The sequence below is a fragment of the Zalophus californianus genome, chromosome 2 (genome assembly GCF_009762305.2).
Source record: "Zalophus californianus isolate mZalCal1 chromosome 2, mZalCal1.pri.v2, whole genome shotgun sequence".
Lineage (NCBI taxonomy): Eukaryota > Metazoa > Chordata > Mammalia > Carnivora > Otariidae > Zalophus > Zalophus californianus.
The window spans coordinates 75597626-75616977 of record NC_045596.1 but is presented as its reverse complement, the minus strand read 5'-3'; the positions used below and the strand labels follow the sequence as shown (position 1 = coordinate 75616977).

The 19352-nt window shown below is 32.3% G+C and overlaps 1 protein-coding gene across 5 annotated transcripts in view; it reads right to left on the bottom strand.

Moving 5' to 3' along the window:
* The window catches only part of GRID2 (glutamate ionotropic receptor delta type subunit 2), a 1431476-nt gene that overhangs the window by 1145022 nt on the left and 267102 nt on the right, over positions 1 to 19352 (bottom strand). For all 5 annotated transcript variants that reach the window (XM_027599851.1, XM_027599852.1, XM_027599850.1 and 2 more), the window contains exon 2: positions 8211 to 8366. In XM_027599851.1, coding sequence (XP_027455652.1) covers positions 8211 to 8366 — 156 coding nt within the window. The remainder of the gene's footprint in view (positions 1 to 8210; positions 8367 to 19352) is intronic.

Sequence of the window (19352 nt, the reverse complement as noted above, 5' to 3'; positions counted from 1 at the left end):
AAACTCAAAATACCAGAGATGATGCATCTCTCAAAGCATAAAGCTTTCCTTGAATTCATGTCTATATCTGACCTTCACATATATTGCTCTTCTACAACATTATGCCTCTCTACAACTGAATCCCATTTAGTTATGACTCAGTGCCTTATTTAGTTCACTGATTGTATTAAGCACACACAAATCATCAGAAAGCTTTAATTTGGTCTCCACAGGCTTTCTCTACTTCCCCGAAATGGTAACAAGGTATTTTAAATCCTCCCAACCCTAAGTACACGTGTTGCAACATCACTACTATTTGCCAAATAAATTACACTACAAATATAATTCTCATCTTCCTCTGCTGACTAGCAGAACTAGCCCAGGAAGAGAGAAAAAAAGCAGAAGCATTTAATTTCTATATTTTTACAACCCCAGCATTCAGGATCTTGATAAGAAAAGGCTCAGTTGGGGGAGAAAAAAAAGATGCTCACCAGACAGATAATAAGGCTCTTCTGATTATGGTATCCATGGGAACCACCAATACATATGGTAGAGGATGTTTGGGAAGGTAAGGTCAGAGAGCAATAGAAATTTACTGACATACACATGCAATGGCACTAAATAATCATGTACTCCACTATTGTTAACATACATATTTAGATTAGTAGAGAAACCTACGTACCATAATTACAACCCCTAAAATCAACATATAATAATCACATAATCAGAGTAATCCCATGGAGTATGTATTTAGCCCAATCCCATATATGAAGAAACTGAAGCTCAGACACATTAGGTATGCTTAAGATCCCAAAGGTAACAAGAAATGAAGCACAATTTGTATAAAAACAGATTTATTTAATTCCATGACCCATGCACTTAATTTCCATGTTTTTTTTCCCCCAAGCAGAATAAATGGCATCAAATTTAAGATATATACACAGTGAAATGTAGATACGCTGAGTGCATACAGTAGAATATTGAGAATCAAGGAATAAAAGGGAGTTGAATGAGGAGTTTAAAAAGAGCACTATAGTGGCAAGGCAAAAGGAAAAGGAACCATACAGGTCAAGACCTAATACATGGTAATAAAGGTCAATGTAACCATGGAAGACTATAGGGCAGCCAGTGGAGAGCACAGCCTTATGCTGAGGAATAGCTCAAGGCTAAATGCTTACAGGCACCCAAAAAGTACTTGCTGATTCATTCTCTTCCCAGAATATGCAATTTCCTAGTGTACATTGGCTTTGTGTGTGTTCCTTTTAAAAGGAGTGTTTCAGTGATAATTCTTTTGAAAATTACAAGATAATTCAACAAAATATTGCATGAGTACTAAAAGACCACACATAGTACGGTTCCCATAAACCTCACACAACACTTGCCAAGGTCATGGAAAAATAGGTGTTAAATATTAAAATAATTAAAAATCAGGCCTTTTTTGTTCTAAATTTAGGCAATAGACTGTATCATTTGAAACACTGATATCAGTAATACTGGTAATAGTTTTAAAATTCTGAATACAGTAAAGTCATCTTTAATGTGAACTTAAACTATTTTTATGACTACACAATGGTCTCTTATAACAACTATAGGATGTAGGTAAGTGTGGTTTTTAATCTAATAAACGATATACTCAGAGTTACTTTAAGACAGATAGGTGAATCTTTTATCAAGTCAGTATCATAAAAGGCCAATTAAAAACTGAATTATGCTGCCATAAGTATGCTGAGAAGGCTGAAAGAGAAGAAAGTGGTCTGCTATTACTGTATGAAAAATATTTGGTAGGAAGAAAGAACACTTAGTCAACAACAAAAAGAATAAATCTTTACTTCTGCTAAACACAGCTTTCATAGAAAGCTGTTAAAGATTCTTCTAAATAAAACATGATCCAGAGCATCACATATTGCTAAAATATATATTTTATGAGGTAACTTACACAACAGTACACAATTATAGATATGGAGATAAATGACTTCAAAGCAAAAAGGCTGTAAAAATATGATATAGAGGTCTATAAACATCTGAATTTCAATCTATCCACAGTATTAGAGACCTGTTACTTTAAGAGCATAATATCAAATGAGATAAGGGAAAGGCTTACCAATAGAGGAGAACAACAGTAAATCACAGAAAACAAAATTTAAGTCATACCCTTTGTATCTTCATTAACATCAAGTTAAAAAACAATGAATTTCCTTAAGAAAGATATTCCCTCTCTTTTCTGAAAAGTAAATATGTTTTAAAAGGTAAAATGTCTTGTTCCTTTTTATAATTAACATAATCAAAACATAAGTTACAGGTAGAAGGCATAATGACTGTTCATGCTCTAAAAACTCCCAGCCTTTCCCAAGTACATTTTTAAATAAAACTTCCTGCAGTCATAACGCTGTGTTCTCTATTTCCTTTGTAATCTCCTATTATGGCTGACCCAATCTTGGAACAGTACTAGGCATTTAAAAAGTACTTGGATAGATTGATTTGACTGAGTACTCTTGAAATTCGATTCCAAACATATCCTATTTTAATTCTTCTTGACAGGCAATTCTTCAGTGAAAAGGGTTACTGTGAGATGCTTAAAAGAATGCATGCTGGTATTGTCCCTAACAGATATAGAATTCTTTATACTTTAATACTACATTGATGGTGGGTACTAAAAATGCCACTATAGGAAGATTCTAATTCCAGATCTTTTTGGCCAATCCTTAGAATATGGCAGGTAGAAAGGAAAAGTGATCCCGGGCTTGGCAGTGGATTGCTAAATATCCCAGACTCGTGGAGGGAAGCAGATGGTCCAGATAGCCACTGAATGGACATCCAATATCCCTCCTAATGTGTGGATGTTTGGAGATGACCAGTCAGTGGCAGCATCTCTTCCTTCCACCCCTTTGCACAAATGGCTGGGCACCAGTTACACTGAGCCCTGAGCCTAGAGACCGGGATTCAACACACAAGACTTGCTTTGATGTCGGAAGGAAAAGTGGAATGAAAAAATGAATAAATAAATGCCTGAATGAGCAGAATTGTACCTGAATGATGTTCAGTTTTTATTTCTTGGCCCCCTCTACCCACCAATCCTCAAGTTCAGTTTATTGTTGGGCAATTCAGAAAATACGCTGGAATTGATGTTATCAAACTTTGTCCAAGAAAACCGGCTGATGAGGCATACATACTGCAGTCCTATCCTAAGAAAGTTGCAGAATCCAATCTAAACATTTCTGAATTAGCAGATTTTTTTAATCATAGTAAAGATGTCCTATTAAAGCTGAGAGGAATATAAATTATGAGACTAAGCCCTAGAAGAAAGCATCAAACAGAGCAGCCACATAAATCATTCTTTTACATTAACATATTCTTTGAACAAGACTACTCAGATTTAGCCTATGGCACCAGAAATATTCACAGAGAATGGTGATGGGTTTTAGAGAAGTGCCTTTTCCTAGTTAGATTTTCTTACACACTTTTTTGGCCCCACTGTTTTCCTGGTATCCCTTTTACACACATGATATAGATGCATGTGTCTTTTATACATAACTATAAAGAAATAAGACTAATTCCATAAACTATAAATAAAAGCAGCCACATTGTTTTACACTTAATTTTATTTTGGAAGATATATGAGGCAAATCTAATGGAAACCATCACTGTATTAAAATAATATGTTTTTTTAAAAGATTTATTTATTTATTTTGAGAGGGTGAGAATGAGAGAGAGAGAGAGAGTACATGAGAGGGGGGAGGGTTTGAGGGAGAAGCAGATTTTTCGCGGAGCAGGGAGCCCGATCCGGGACTCAATCCCGGGACTCCAGGATCATGACCTGAGTCGAAGGCAGTGTTTATTTTTTACAAAAGACTTTTTGGGAGCAATCAATATTCATGTTGGATATACAAAGGAGTAATGTGAAGGTGGACCAGGCTGAAACTCAGATGATGAACAATCTTAACCATGACTGTTTTTTAAATTAAAAACAGCTTTTATAACTATACTATTTATAATGGTTTGTGATAAAGCATAAATAAGAATAATTATGATAGGTGCCCCTTTTTCTTTCAAATAGAATCATTTGTGACTCTATAGCATAATTCTGCCCTTAAACTTTTCTCACTATGCATTTCATTTTTAGGTGTTTTTCTAATAAGAGCAAATATGTCAAAAGGTTCTAACTGAATCTTGCCGTTCAGTATCAACACATGGTGCTCTATAGCCTTCCTGATATATACAATGGATGCAAGAGACATACGTGAATCCTTATTTCTGCATGCAACTTCTTATGTGAACATTTCTACAAATGCACTCCCCTTACTTTCCGCTGACCTTGTTTTCTTATAAATCCCCACCTTTTATGGACCAAAGTGGTGTTAGTCTCAACTAGAAGCCAACAATATAAACACTTGCTATTGCTTTCAGTAGAGAAAACCAGTGTGTGGTTTCACACCACATATTTGTACATCTATGTTTTATCCTGTTGATGGATGACACAGAGACAACAATTCTAAGAGAGGATTAAGGAGAGTAATCTAGCAACAGGTGTACTGATCCAGTCAACTGAATCTGCAAAAGACTCTTTCTGGATTGTGGTGGTAGTAATGAGTTCTTTAGGTTGCGGTGAATACTTGGATGAGATAGCAGAACGAAGGACAGGTATCATATATCCTTTTAATTTACTTTGAAGTAGGCCAATTTCTAGAAAACTAGGAGGCAATTTCAGCAAGTTCAGCCATCTCTAAAGAGAAAGTAAATAATTATCATTTCTATAATCCTAAATTTCTAAATCTGGAAATGTGTTCTACAGAGTCATGAAACATTTAATCTATAGAGATGAAACCGATCTTAAAAATACATGATGTTTGATTTTTTCATTATTTATAGATGAGAAAACCAAGGATGAAAGAAGAAGAGTGATTTATGTAATGAACTGGTGTTCATCAACTAGATTGGAAGATTTTTACTATTCCATGCTATCTAAAACCCATGAACATTAATGGTACCTATCAAAACATATAAAATCTGCTATAATTTTCTATTCTCCAGAGTACTTACTGAAGTCCTAGAATGCATTGTGTGTTCTCTCTCATGCACATACGGTTTTTTTCTTTTGTATATCTTCGAGAGTAAGATTTATCCCAGCTACCAAAATAGTCTACTTACTGCCTGCCCAAGAAGTGACAAAAATAATCCTGAGTTAAGGTATGAAAAATTATTTGCCCCTAGTTAACATTCCACAACTCAAAGATGAATAAGAGCTTATCAACAAATATATTCAAAAGAAAGGAAAAATAATTACTAAAATAGGTTGTTTAATTCCAGATTATTTTTCTAAAAACGGGAATTTATTTTCTACTGTGCATTCACCTAAAAGTACTGAGATTAATGTTACAGGGTAATGATAAAGATAATAGATATAATCATTGATCTCAAGAAATGAATATTGATCCTGTGTTATAACCAAAATATATTATTCTAGAATCTAATTATTAAATATTTATTATTAAAAATAATTACTATGCAAAAACTTACTGTAACCAAAGCTACAAAGGAGCATTTTAATACCACCAATATTCTAATACTATTTAAGGGTTGATAGGCTGTTTATCTTTAAATCCTTAATGCTGATAGTTGAAAGATAAAGTAAACAAAAAAATTAAATTTGTAAAAATAAAAATAATCTCTTAAATGTGGATGGTTGGAAGAAATTCTAACAATAAAACATATTGAGGATTTTAGATTATTAGATATCTTATTATTACCAAATACTTATATCATTGATGATGCTGTTTGTTCAAGGATCAGACTTTCAAATTCAAACAAACAAAAAAACAGAACTCAAAACCATGAATTTTTTAGAGGTTCATCAGGAATGCTAATGTGTAAATGATCAGTAATAACTATATCATTGAATCTTTTGTCCTTCTTTAGAATGTAAAAAACAAATAAGCTGATTTAAGACCCTCTGGGTTATAGATTTTAATAGTATTGCAGCAAAGATAGGATCATAGAAAAACTGGCCATCCTTGATGGCACAACTGAGGTTTTCTCCTAAATTACTTTCTCAGAACATTTAAGAAAATACCCGAATTATTTCTTGTTCTTTTTCAGTTGAATATTTTCCTCTTTTTTTTCAAACCAATCAATTACAGACCAAGCTCTAGAAAGAATTATTTTTATTTCTAAAATTAGCCAAGATCTTTCTTCATTTTGAATGTGGAAACAAATTAGCTCCAGAGCTTCCTAGAACTTATTTCAGGTTCATTACCCAGAGCAGACCATCAAAATAACTAGTCCAGAACATCCTGTTAGTATCAGAAACCATCACGCAAACTGTCAAGCTCTTTGTTCTTTCTTGACAAATATCTAGTGGTCTCTGTCTCTGAAAGTTAAAATTTATTTCCTGTCTCAATTTGCTTTCAGTGCCACAAATTCTTTCAAGTCACAGTAGTTCTTTTTGAGAGAGATTTTTGCTCCCAGAATTGAGCTGGCAGCAGAATGGCTACACAAAGCAATATGTGAACAGATTAATTGTGGTATTTTAAAAATTGTCTTTGCTTTTCAAATTGTAGTCTAAAGAAAGTGTGAGGAACATATTTTTCAGACTTTGTTATTCCCCTCTACTCATTGTGTTGTCTTCATTTCTTTATCTCCATACTTCTCAAAGTACATTTTTAAAAGGAATGGGTATTTTAGCATGTCTTCAAAGTTAATTTACAATTATTAATATGTAATCAGAGGAAAAACACAAAAATAAATCTGTCCGCATTTTTTTCCTGCTCTCATTCCAGTCATTAAAACTAAGAGTTGAATGAGTAATATTCTTTTACATTATTGGGCTTTCCTCAAATTGTACTTTATTATTTTGCATATTGCTTTATGAATTATAATATTAATTTAGACAGTTTTTAAATGTTTCAATATACATTTACCAACATATATATTTTTGCGAATCCCAAATTCCCATAACAATTCTGATTTTAAAATATAAATAAGTAGATGTTTTTATTAAACTTTTTAAATTGATATGTACTTACTAGCATTAAAATTCTCTACCAATCTAAGCACCATATTTCTTTGCAAAAGCATCTTTTACTAAAACACTTCTATTCATTTCATTAAAATAATATTTCTTCAGTCCATCGAATTATTAAGAAGGAAAATCCATTAGATCACTAATCATTCTACTTGTTCTCTTACCGACACAAGTAAGCATAAATAAGTTTCAATGGTAGCCAATGCTACTGGTCAAAAGCATATTCCAATAAAGGTTACCTGTACATCATGCAGATACAACATTAGATGAAAAGATTTTCATCTTTATATTTTCAAAAACATTTATATTTACTTTCCTTACCCTTTCAATATTTGTCTTTAAAAGTTTCCCGCCAATCTTTAGTACTTTTAATATCTTGTCCATCTTTTATTCTGCCAAATCCTCTTTAAGCTTTTTGATGAAACAAGTGCTTCATTTGACTAAATTTTGTATTGGTATCTTTAGTCTAAATATATTATCATAATAAAACATAAACTACATTAGCAGAAAATAGTTTCATGAACAATGAGTGCTTTGCCAATCAAAAGGCTATTTCATTAGAATAATAGCATCAAAAATAAAATTCTATTACCCTTAAATCTTTCAATCAAAACCTTCATTCATACAGATGATCATTCCAGCATAATAAAAAGTATTTGTATTTATACGATTTGTACCTATGAAAAATGTTAATTCACTCAAGTATAAAGACAGAATGGAGGCAAATGCTTTAATATTTGGCACATTATGTTAGGATCCCATTGTAAAATCTTTGATTTGCATGTAGTGCCTACAGGTTTTCTTTCTACCTATGCATTTGTCATCAATACACCAAAAATATCATCACATGCTGTAACAACACTCAAGGTGGCCCTTATCTCAAAAAAGTTAAAGCTAAACATTTAGATAGAAAGTCATAGTTTTAAGAAATGTTGAATTTACACTGCAGTCACAAAATGTTATAAAGTTTTCCTATAAATATTTATATTCATTTTCATATATACTTCAATTAAAACAACAACTTTCCATACTCTGCCCTTTCAGAAGTGGAATTCAGGATTAACATCCTCAAAACACTGTTGAAGAAAAGCAGTGCAGCAAAGATGCAAAAATGATGTCCAGATTGATGGCTTTTTACAAATCTAATTCTATTGCCATTTGAATTGAACTAAAAAACAAACAAAATAAAAACTGGACTGCTGATAGACCTTACCTTCTTGAACTGCTTGAAAAGGGTTGCTTCCATCAACAAATGTTACTGAAAATGTGATTTTCTCAGTCTGTAAAATCTCCTCATTCTGGTTGAGGTCACCAACTGCTGTACGAAACACCTCATCATCCTTTTTGGCAGATTCATCAAAAATTGCTCCTAGAAAGAAGTGAGTGTTGCCATTAAACAATAACATAAATATTCTGTCATACTCTCTGGAAATATGCCAAAGAGACTTATATATTTGAAAAATGTATACTTTCACTTAAAGCATGCACTTTATTTATTACTGAAACACATTGTACTGGAAGCAGCATGATTGCTAAGCAGGAATGTAATTACTTCTTCCAAAGGGTAATGATGAATAGTACATCAAAGTGTTATTTCAGGAAGAGCTTTGGTAAGACAATATAGTAAGTTCAAAAAGCTTTTGCAGAACAAAGTAGCTAATACATTAGATATCTCTTATCATAATATCTTTAGGAATTCATAGTTTGAAGAATATTTTTCTGAATAATAGGAGATAAAATCAGGAAACTTTCTGAGAGCCACTCACACAGTGTACAGGGACTTCTACTGTGATCTGAATTTATTTTTCATTTTTCTTTTTACTTCCTTCCTTTCTTTTTCTCTTGAACAAGCGTTTCATTATATTTTACAGTAGTTAATTCAATAACATTTATAGAAAATTTAGGCACATACAAACCTCTGAGCAGAGGTAATTTAAGAAATACTTCCTGAAGAATTAACAAAAATCCTGGTGGATGATTATGGCCTTTTAGACTCATATAAAATAATAATTTTAGGAGTTGTGGCTAACTTCTATCTGAATGATTGCCTGTCAACAGGGTATTGGTTAAACACACCAGTTCTGGGAGTAAACTGATTTCAAATTTTGACTGCCACTTCTTAAGCATATGACCTTGAACATGGGGATTCAAATTCTAAACCCCACATTCATCATTTGTAAAATCTAATAATAATATCTATAATAGTAAATTTTTAATAAACAGTAATGTATTCTTATTTTTAAATACTGTAATCCAACATTTTCTATTAATATTTTTCCATATTACAGAATCTCATTCAATCCTTAAAATAATGTGATACATATACTACTACATATACATACAGTCATGACAATTAACTTTCAGTGCAAGGAATATGCCAAATGGACAAGGGCCAGAGTCCTTGACCCCAAAGTCTGCTCTAAATCACTATGGGATACTGCTTTTCAGGATTATACCCATGAGTAAAAGTATTTTTATGAGGATCCTGACTTTACTGCAAATCTGGGAGATTCTTTCCCAACTGGCCACACATGCCACACATGTATTCATTCGGATTCTGCTAGTTCTAAGCAGGAACACATTTTTAAATTGTTTATTTTTAAATTATAAACACTGGGCCAATGTACTTTTTACCTTTTTGAGTGAATCAAATGAATTTCCTCCTGACAAAAAAAGACATACACCCCAGGGTCAATAACAGGATAAAGGAATGATTACACAACCATATCCATATACAGATCCCCATACACATAATATGGTTCTTGACTATAATATTCTTTGTAGTGTGTACATAAAAAGGCATTAAAATGTCTTTTTTTCACATATAAATACAATATGGGTATTATATACACATAGAGAGATAAACACAGACTATATATACAGACACAAATATACATATACATGTTTATGTTTTTGTTTTTGTTTTTTTTTGTTGGCCTCTCTTTGTCTCCAATAGGTATTTTTATCTACAATATTACTCCAATGCTTGGTAAATAATTCTGCAAAAGACAACACCAAAATACACTTCACAGGGGTGCAGTCCTTGTTAACCGACTCTGAGGTAAAATCAGAAACAGGATCTATACACATCCACACATATGTATACATAGAAGCAGACAGTCTACATATGCCATTTCTGTTGATTTTATGCATTTGTGACTAAAGCCCAAAGCCTTCTAGTGAAAGACAGATCATGTTATTAAACATGCATCATTAGAGTCAATACATGATAGAGCAAGGGTGAAACTATGTCTATTTCTGACAAGTGTGGCAGGTTACTTTTGCCCTCTTCACCTTAAATGGCCTCATGATGATGAGGCAATTCTTAATTTTCACTAGAGAAGGCACTTCTTGTATGAATCTAGTTTTCTCTTGTCACCACTCTTTTATATTTCCATGGAACGTACTAACTTTGACCAGCCTCTTAAAACCCTTGCTTTCTACTTCCTATAGCTTTGAATACCTGCCCACAGCTAAGAGCAGGAGAAAGGACAAAGAATTTTTTTTAACTGATACATAAAGTACTCCCTAATTATATTATTATATATTTATTAGTCAGGAAATTAATATTTTACTAATTTAATCAAACATATTATAGATGTTAACTTATGATCTCATATATCACTTCTGAATCAGATTGAAATCTACTTTAGAAATTGTTTTTGTGAAATTAGTTAGACAATAAATGTTAGATGTATCTTGCTCATTTTAAATCACATTCATGAAAATGCATTTTAATTTGTGATAACTGTTATGAGAATCTAGATTAATTAATACTATCAGATTCAGATATACAAATTTCTTTAGTAGTTTGTTAGAAAGTGTGATATAAATGTACTATAATTGGAACTGAAATAACCAATTTATTTTAAACTAGATAATCTAAAATGTCTACGCACAAAGAAGTGATGTATGTTTATATAAAGATGCTTCAGCTTGTCATGAATTCTCAATGGGTCTTTTAAAAGAAGAGTTTCTAATCAAACTTGTTTTAAAGCAGGTGATATTACTGACTTCTGCTGAGTACTGGTAACACATTTTTAATGGAAGCATTTTAATGTTACCTGACAGAACATTTAAGATTGCCTTAAACATTAAACCTGACTTAATAAATAGCAGAAACCTACAGAAATGATAGCAAATTAGTCAATTCCATGCTGAATTAAGATATACTGAAAAGGAAATGCACAAAAGAGGCAGTTCATCTTTCCGCAAACAGCAAGAAGTAAACAGAAGAAACGTTTCATCTTACTTCACACAACATAATCAAAGAACAGGAAATCCTATCAACATTTTCAAATCCAGTTATTTACTTTTTTTCCTCGGCTATAAAAATCTCATCTTAGATTTGGCTTTTAACCAAAAGAGTACATGCAGCATTTTGTATTAAGCACAACTATTCTGAAAACAGCCCAGTGAGTTCCACATGCAGAATTTCACACAAAAAAAGTTTTTTTCCTATTTTATGCACTTCCAATAGTATAGCAATGCCATCTTTTTATCCTTTCTATCAATACACATATATTACCAGTCTAATCCGATATCAAACATCTTAGATTTACTTTTTTGGAAATTTATAAAGTTCCTCAAATGCAACATTCATAACTATATAGTTAACATGATGATAGCATCTAGTTCTTTCCCAGCTATTTTTATTAGCATTTTTTTACTGTCAGTTTTATTTTACAAACTTGAGGTGAAATGCAGATTCAACTTATGGCCCAGATGAAATAATTCTTCCACCACTCACACACACACACACACGCATGCTTTGCTCAACAGATTATACACTATTTACACTTCACATTAGTCAAACTGGAAGAATAACCAAGCAATAAAGCAGATACGGAACACCTCCCAAACATTCCCATTATACCGATTTGTAATCAGTCAATTCCATTATTAGGGATTGATGATCTGTTCCTTCCATGAGAGGGAAAAAGGCTTTACTTATCCTTATACAAAGAGAGTGACATATACAGGCAAGGAAATATACGTTTTGTTTTGTTTTGAATTTATTTATTTTGAGAGAGCGAAAGAGAGAGAGAGAGAGAGAGCTTGTCGGGGAGGGGGCAGTGGAGAGGGGTAAAGAGAGAATCCCAAACAGACCTGCTGAGCATGGATACCTGTATGGGGCTTGATCCCACAACCCTGAAATCATCATTTGACCTGAGCTGAAATCAAGAGTTGGACCCTTAACTGGCTGAGACAACCAGGCGCCCCACATATATGTTTTTAAATATAAACTACATGTTTACTTGTCTTCTTAGAACTTATATTTTAGATAGTAAAAAATTATAGTTTATAGTAATATTAAAACCCAACCTGACATCTTTTTATTCCTTGTTGTGTAGGGTCATCTGTACAAGTCAGCATTTTATACCATAAAATCTTTTTATACAAATTCATATTTGCAAATATGCTTGCTAAATAAAACATTATTAGAAGTTACTAACCTGACCAACTCCATAATTCTCAAAACATTAGAAGCTTTAAGAAACATTAAGCTTAGAAGTGTTTTTACCTTCATGTCTTTATTCATAGACCATGGTATTCATGGTCTCCATCATGGATGTATGTATGCTTGTCTCATTAGCAAAATATAATTTCCTGGGTCACAGAAACTATTTTTATACTTTGACTGTATAAAAGGGAGCCTGGATATATTAGAATTAGTCAAGAAATAGTAATCGATTAATTTTTCTTTATGTTTAGTTAGGCATAATATTATAAAATAACTAGATTCATAGACAGGAGTAAAAATGTGAGTTACAACTAACTCTAAATTAAAACAAAAGTAGACTTGCTAATGTACTTGCAGGTGAATTTATTATCACAGTCATTATCATGACTCCAGAATACCCAAATTATTCAGCAAGTTATTAATCATACACTCGTATTTTTAGTTTGAATACTTAAATTCTTTTTTTTTCTTATACATATAAGAGGTAGGTGGAGGAAACATTGTTTAGCTGGTAAGATAATGGGGGAAAGAAAATGTCTTCATCTAGCTCAGAGTTTTCTCTAAAAATATTGAGAAATGTTTTGATACATGTCTTGAAGAAATTTTTCTAGTCAGCCGAATTATTGGAAGATCTCTGTATCACATTATATAACTAATTATATAACTTTTAAAATATATAATTCTAAATATCTAATCTGAATATCTAAATATTGTTGTCTAAATATACGATAACAAGTATAAACACATCTACATTACCCTTGCATGATCAATGTTTAAAGCCTTACCATCTAAAAAGACATGTATGAAACAAATGCCCAAAATACATGGTTGGATATCAGAGTTGCAAATAAAATAAGAGATAGCTCATCTTTTTTCAATCATGAAGTTCAAAATCTTCATTTATTTAATTTTGCCTATATATGAATTCTTTATGATATGTATTTTTAAAAAGAATAAACTTTTAAAAAAGAATAACACAATGAAATGAATCTATTTTTCTTTGAAGCAACAGAATAGATTCTCTTGGCTTCCCTCTGTGCATTTTTTTCTCTTCTCTTTTTTTCTTCCCATATATTTATGCATCCATCCATCCACCCCTCCAAATAACCTTCCCTCAACACAGAGATAATCATCAAAGCCAAGGCTTATTGTTTCTTAACAAATAATTTGTTGACAAGACAGCTGAAATCTATTACATGTTGAATCAGACCATAGCAAAATTAAGATGCCTAGATAAGATGACAATGGAAGTGCGCTAATACCTTGACAGGCACTAAGTGGGGATTTCACAGACTCAAAGCTGAATGGAATTTTAAAGATGTTATACACTCCATTTTTCAGAAAATGTAGTCAAAAGAGTTTAAGTGATTTGAAAATTACACAGCCAGAAGTTAGAAGGGATAGAGTAGGAATTTAGGTTTCCTGGTTTCAAGTTTGTAGCTATTTTTTCCATATTATTATTATTTTTTTCATTTCAAGCACTAACTTTATGAAAAAACATACATATATATAAGGTCAGGTATATGTATGCATATATATATTGCATATATAGTAAGCTATATCATTCATATATATGTATGTGTGTGTGTGTTTACACATACACATTCAATAACTAGCACTACCTCTTGTGATTAACATATCAAATTCATTTACTATAAACTGTGAAGTACTGAAAATTGAAGAATCATAGCAAAACTTGAACATAAGGCTATTTTTACATAAAATGTATTGCATTTGCCCTAACAGCATTAACAATTCAACCTAGGAGGTTAAATAAAGAAAAAAAGCAAAAATCTCTGCTTTGGGACAATTTACTGGTCAGAGTAGGGTTTGTAGTTCTTCAGAGGTATTCAGAATTTTTAAATCATCATATATCTTCACTGTTTTGGATACAACTATTCACAAGTAGGTGGTTTTTTTTCTTAATTCTAATAATGTACTCTGCATACATATTAGTGGTATGTTGCACAGATATCCAAATCAAGAGATCTTTAACTTTTTTTTTTTGCATCTACTAATGGTAATCCCACTACGTCAGTGGAAATTGTACATACATTTCAAAAGCAGCACAAATAATGGAAGACATTATAAATACCTCAAAAATCAGATTTCCCCTTTATTTCACCCTCTACTTAAATTGCTCTCAGTTTACAGAAGAAACAAAGTTAAACATGTTCCATACTACTAGACAGCAAGAAAAATTAGCAGAATTGTGACCAAATGAAATAAGCACTTTCTAAATCATTTGGCATCTCCACTTGAGCATACAGACTACCATTTCAGTGGGATATTACAACAATGAAGGGTGTGTGTGTGTGTGTGTGTGTGTGTGTGTGTATAAAACTATCTGTCCAGATAATATTAATTACTTTGAGATATTTTCCACAAATTAATTCTGTATTACAAATATTTTCTGCAGTACCTTTTCATTCAACAGAAATATTCCCAATAGGTTCTGTGCTAATACTTTGACAGGCACTAAGTGGGGTTTTTGGAACTCTTTCACCTTTCATCAAGAGGTATATTTTCCTCAGTTCACTTATCTAATCCTCACACTTTGACTAAGGAAGTAAATCAAGACAATAATTCTAATTGGAAAGGAAGTACAGGATATCCACCAAATTCATGACAATTAGGAATTATTATTCTGAATCAGAGACAATTTTACTCTGTTGTGTTTCTGTCAAGTTTATAATAATTGAAATAACAGTGAAAGCAATTACCATGTGTTAGTAATAAGCACTGTACTAAGTGGTTAAGTGGCATTATATCATTTAGTTTTGATGAAAAACCTCTGGTGGAAAATGAGGCTCAGATTAAGTAACCTTCCTGAGACCCAAAGCTGTTAAGGACTGGCAGAATTCACAGCTTTCAGTTTCAAAACCTTCTTTAAAAAATTATGAGTTTAATATACAGCAATATATTCATTATTAGAAATTTCTGTATTACCAAGTGATAGGAACACTTTTACTTTCATAACTATCATAAGAAAATTTTTTTGTATGTTAAAATTCTCAAATAGCTTTTAACTTTTTTGTTGGAGAAATTTTTATTAACTAGGACTAGCTTATAAAGTTTCCAAAAAATATTTTTTGCATAATTTTTATAGATGCAATATTTACCACAATGATTTAAACTATACTATTTAAAGAGTAGTTTAGCTCAAGTATCCACAAATTTTTGCTCAGACTTTATGTTTAATTTTTCTTTTTCAATAATCTCATATATACAAAGAATTAAATAGAGGTAAATTTTTAAACATTAGGTTAAATGGAAATTTTTACAGTTACTTTAGAGTAATATTAAATGGGTTCTGGTAACATATGCCATATGCCATAACATAACCCATTAAATGGGTTCTGGTAACAAACATATTTTGATATGTTCTTAAATGCAGGGTTCTGAACAAATCTCTAGCCTTTCATTTTTTAAAGAGTTAGAATTTTTTCACTTTAGTGACTAATGATCCTGATAGAATGACAATCCTAGAGTCATTTACGTATTTAGGGGCTTTAATAATTTACTTGGGAATGTAATATTCAAATTGTGACCAGGTATAGCAACTAACTGGTTCATTATCTCTGTCTAATGATTACTTAGCACTTTGTTCTCAGAATTCAAAGTACATTATAATATTATCTTCCATTTTACCCACTATAATTATCTACTTTATATGTGAGCATCTATTTTTTAAAACATAGATAATCAAGTTCAAAGAGGCTAGTGCTAAAATCACGGAGGGAATTAGTTAGGGATATGGTGTAGAAAGATATAACTGTAAAGAGATAAAATTCCATACAGACCAATAAAATGATTATACATAAATACTTGAAGGCAAATTGTAAATTTTGAAATATTTTTATATTGTAGATAACTTTAAATTTTCATTTTTTCTCAAAATATTATGATAAAGTGACAAGATAAGAGCAAATCATAGACCAAAAAGTCAAATTTTCAATTACTGTCTCCTGAGATTTCAGACAAGGGCATTTATTTAGAGGTTATGTTGTAACATTCCATCACCAAGTCAAATTCATGAAGGGGTTCTTCATTTTAACACAGGCCTTTTACTCAGGCCAAATCTCCAATGACATTTGAATTCATATTTCATTTGGAATTTTTGTAAAGTTATACAGAAACCCAAAGCACATTTAAATGGATAATACTTTCACTTGAATATTTGACTTTGCTGTATATTTTCCAGAAGTACGGAACAAAAGGAAATGCAGGCTGCTTAAGGAACAGATAATCTGACTCGTCCATGTGGATGATAATAGGAAGCTAATCTTTAACATAATCATTTTATGTTGGAACATAGATCCTCTCTGAATAAATTATGCATTTTTATGTAAGTCTGGTGTTTGGGGAATAAATATTACAAATTAGTTCTTCTAATAAGAATTATTTGTAATTTTCAAAAGACTACTAAATATTGAGAGATCAATAATCTATATTTTTTCTTCATAAAAATAGCACTATTGGGGCTCCTGGATGGCTCAGTCAGTTGAGCACCTGCCTCTTGGTTTTGGCTCAGGTCATGATCTCATGGGTCTTGGGACTGAGCCCCGCCTTGGACTTCACACTCAGCAGAGAGTCTGCTTAATGACTCTCTCCCTCTGCCCTCCACCAACTTTCATGTGCTTGCAGGATCTCTCTCTCTCTCTCTCTCTCTCTCTCTCCCCCCCAAAAATAAATAAATAAATCTTTAAAAAAAATAGCACTATTTACAGAGGATTCTGGGAAGATGGTGAACTAGGAAGGATTAGGAATTTGTTTCCCTATCTAGACAATAATTCCATTGGTAGATTCTGTCTGGTAACTATTCTGGAAGTCTGAATATATTGAACGATTGCAACTTCCAGAGGAAGGCTTTGAGGGTAAATGGTAGTTAATTTTGGTCAATTTCAGCCTTTAGGACAGTAAGACCTATCCATCTTCCACCCCTCAGCCATTTGGTAGGCAGCTGTAAGTCTAAGCCTTTCTAGGAGCACCTTGCACACAGCTTGTGGGAGCCAGGGTGGGCAAAAAGAATTCTGTCCTCTAAATACATGGGATCTGTGCTCTGCCACAGAGGGCTGATTGCTGCTTCTGATCTTAGAGGTACACAAAGAGACAGGGAACCACTATTGTTGCACTCCCTTCCACTGTTGTAAGCTCCTCCCTCTCTGGCTGAAGTGAATGCCAAAATATTTAAAGTCACCATTCACATATTCCCCCTTCATTTTTCTCTTTTTCTCCGGGAGGCAGACATTACCAACCAGGACTTTTCAAAGCAGCTATATACACAGGAAAATTAAAAAGTCAATGTACATGCCTAGAAAAAGGTGCAGGTTGAGACCAGAACTGAAAAGACTTTAAATTTACATTTCAGGCTGATCCTTGACACAGAGATGACCTACAATAATATAAAAAAAGAAACAATAAATAAAAACAAAAACAAAAAACAGCAAACTCTGAGCAAAGAAGAGAATGTGACTTCCAGTTACCCTATTTTTCGATTAAAATATCCAGTTTTCAACAAAAAAAAATCATATGGTATATGAAGAAATGGGGACAATGTGCTCCATTTGAAGGAAAAAAATAAATTAACAGAAACCATCCCAGAAAAGACCTAGTCGTAGGGCTATTAGAGAAAGATTTTAAAATAGCTGCCTAAAAGATGATCAATGAACGAAGGAAAGATGTGGAGAAAGTCAAGAAAACAATGGATGGGCAAATAGAAATATCAATAAAGGTATTAAAAACCTAAAGAGAAACCAAAAATAAATTCTGGAGCTTAAAAGTACAATAATGGAAATGAAAAATTCCCTAGAAATACTCAAAGATCAGGCAGAAGAAAGAATCAGTGACCCTGAAGATATGACAATGGAAATTACCAAGTCTGAGAAAAAGAAAAAAAAATTGAAGAAAAGTGAACAGTATCTAAGGGACCTGTGGGACAACATCAATAAGACCAACACACACATTGTGGGATTTCCAAAGGAAAAGAGAAAGAAAGGAAAAGAGAGAAAGAAAGGAAAAGAGAAAATAACTGAGGCAATATTAGCTTTAAACTTCCAAATTTTCATAAAAGACAACAGATATAAACATCCAAGAAATGCAGTGAACTCCAACAAAGAAAAACTCAAAGAGACTCACACCAACACATTATAATCAAACTTTCAAAAGCCAAAAACACAGGAAAAATCTTAAAAGTGGCAGGAGAGGATGCACACATATACAAGAGATCCTAATACTATTATCAACAGTTTTCTCATTAGAAACTTCGGAGGCCAGAAGGCAGCAGGCAAAACTAAGGGAGAAATTAAGATACATCCAGATAAAAGTTGAGAGTATTCATAATCATTAGACCTGCTCTGCAAGAAAAGCTAAAGGGAGTCCTGCAGGTTGAAATGAAAGGGCATGTCACAGCAGCTCAAAGCTACATGAAGAAATAAAGATCATGGTAAAGGTAAATATATGAGCAATTATTAAAGTCAGCATTATTGTAATGATAATTTGCACCTCCACTTTTTTTACTTCTACATGATTTAAGACACTAATATATATTTTATAAAAAGATAATTATTAGTCTAGAAGCTAGTATTACTGTAGGTTTGGTTTTCTACATAATTTAAGAGACTAACAGATTTTTTAAAATACTAGTTTATGTTCTGGGGCATACAATGAATACAAATTTAATTTTGTGACATCAACAACTGAAAGGACTGGGGATGGAAGTATAAAGGAGCAGAGTTTTGTATGTTATTAAATTATAGATGGTATAAATTCCAAGTAGAATGTTACAACTTTAGGATGTTAAGACTAATCCCCATGGTGACCACAAAGAAAACACCTATGGAATATATACAGAAGGAAATAAGAAAGGAATTTAAATGTTTAATGTTAAAA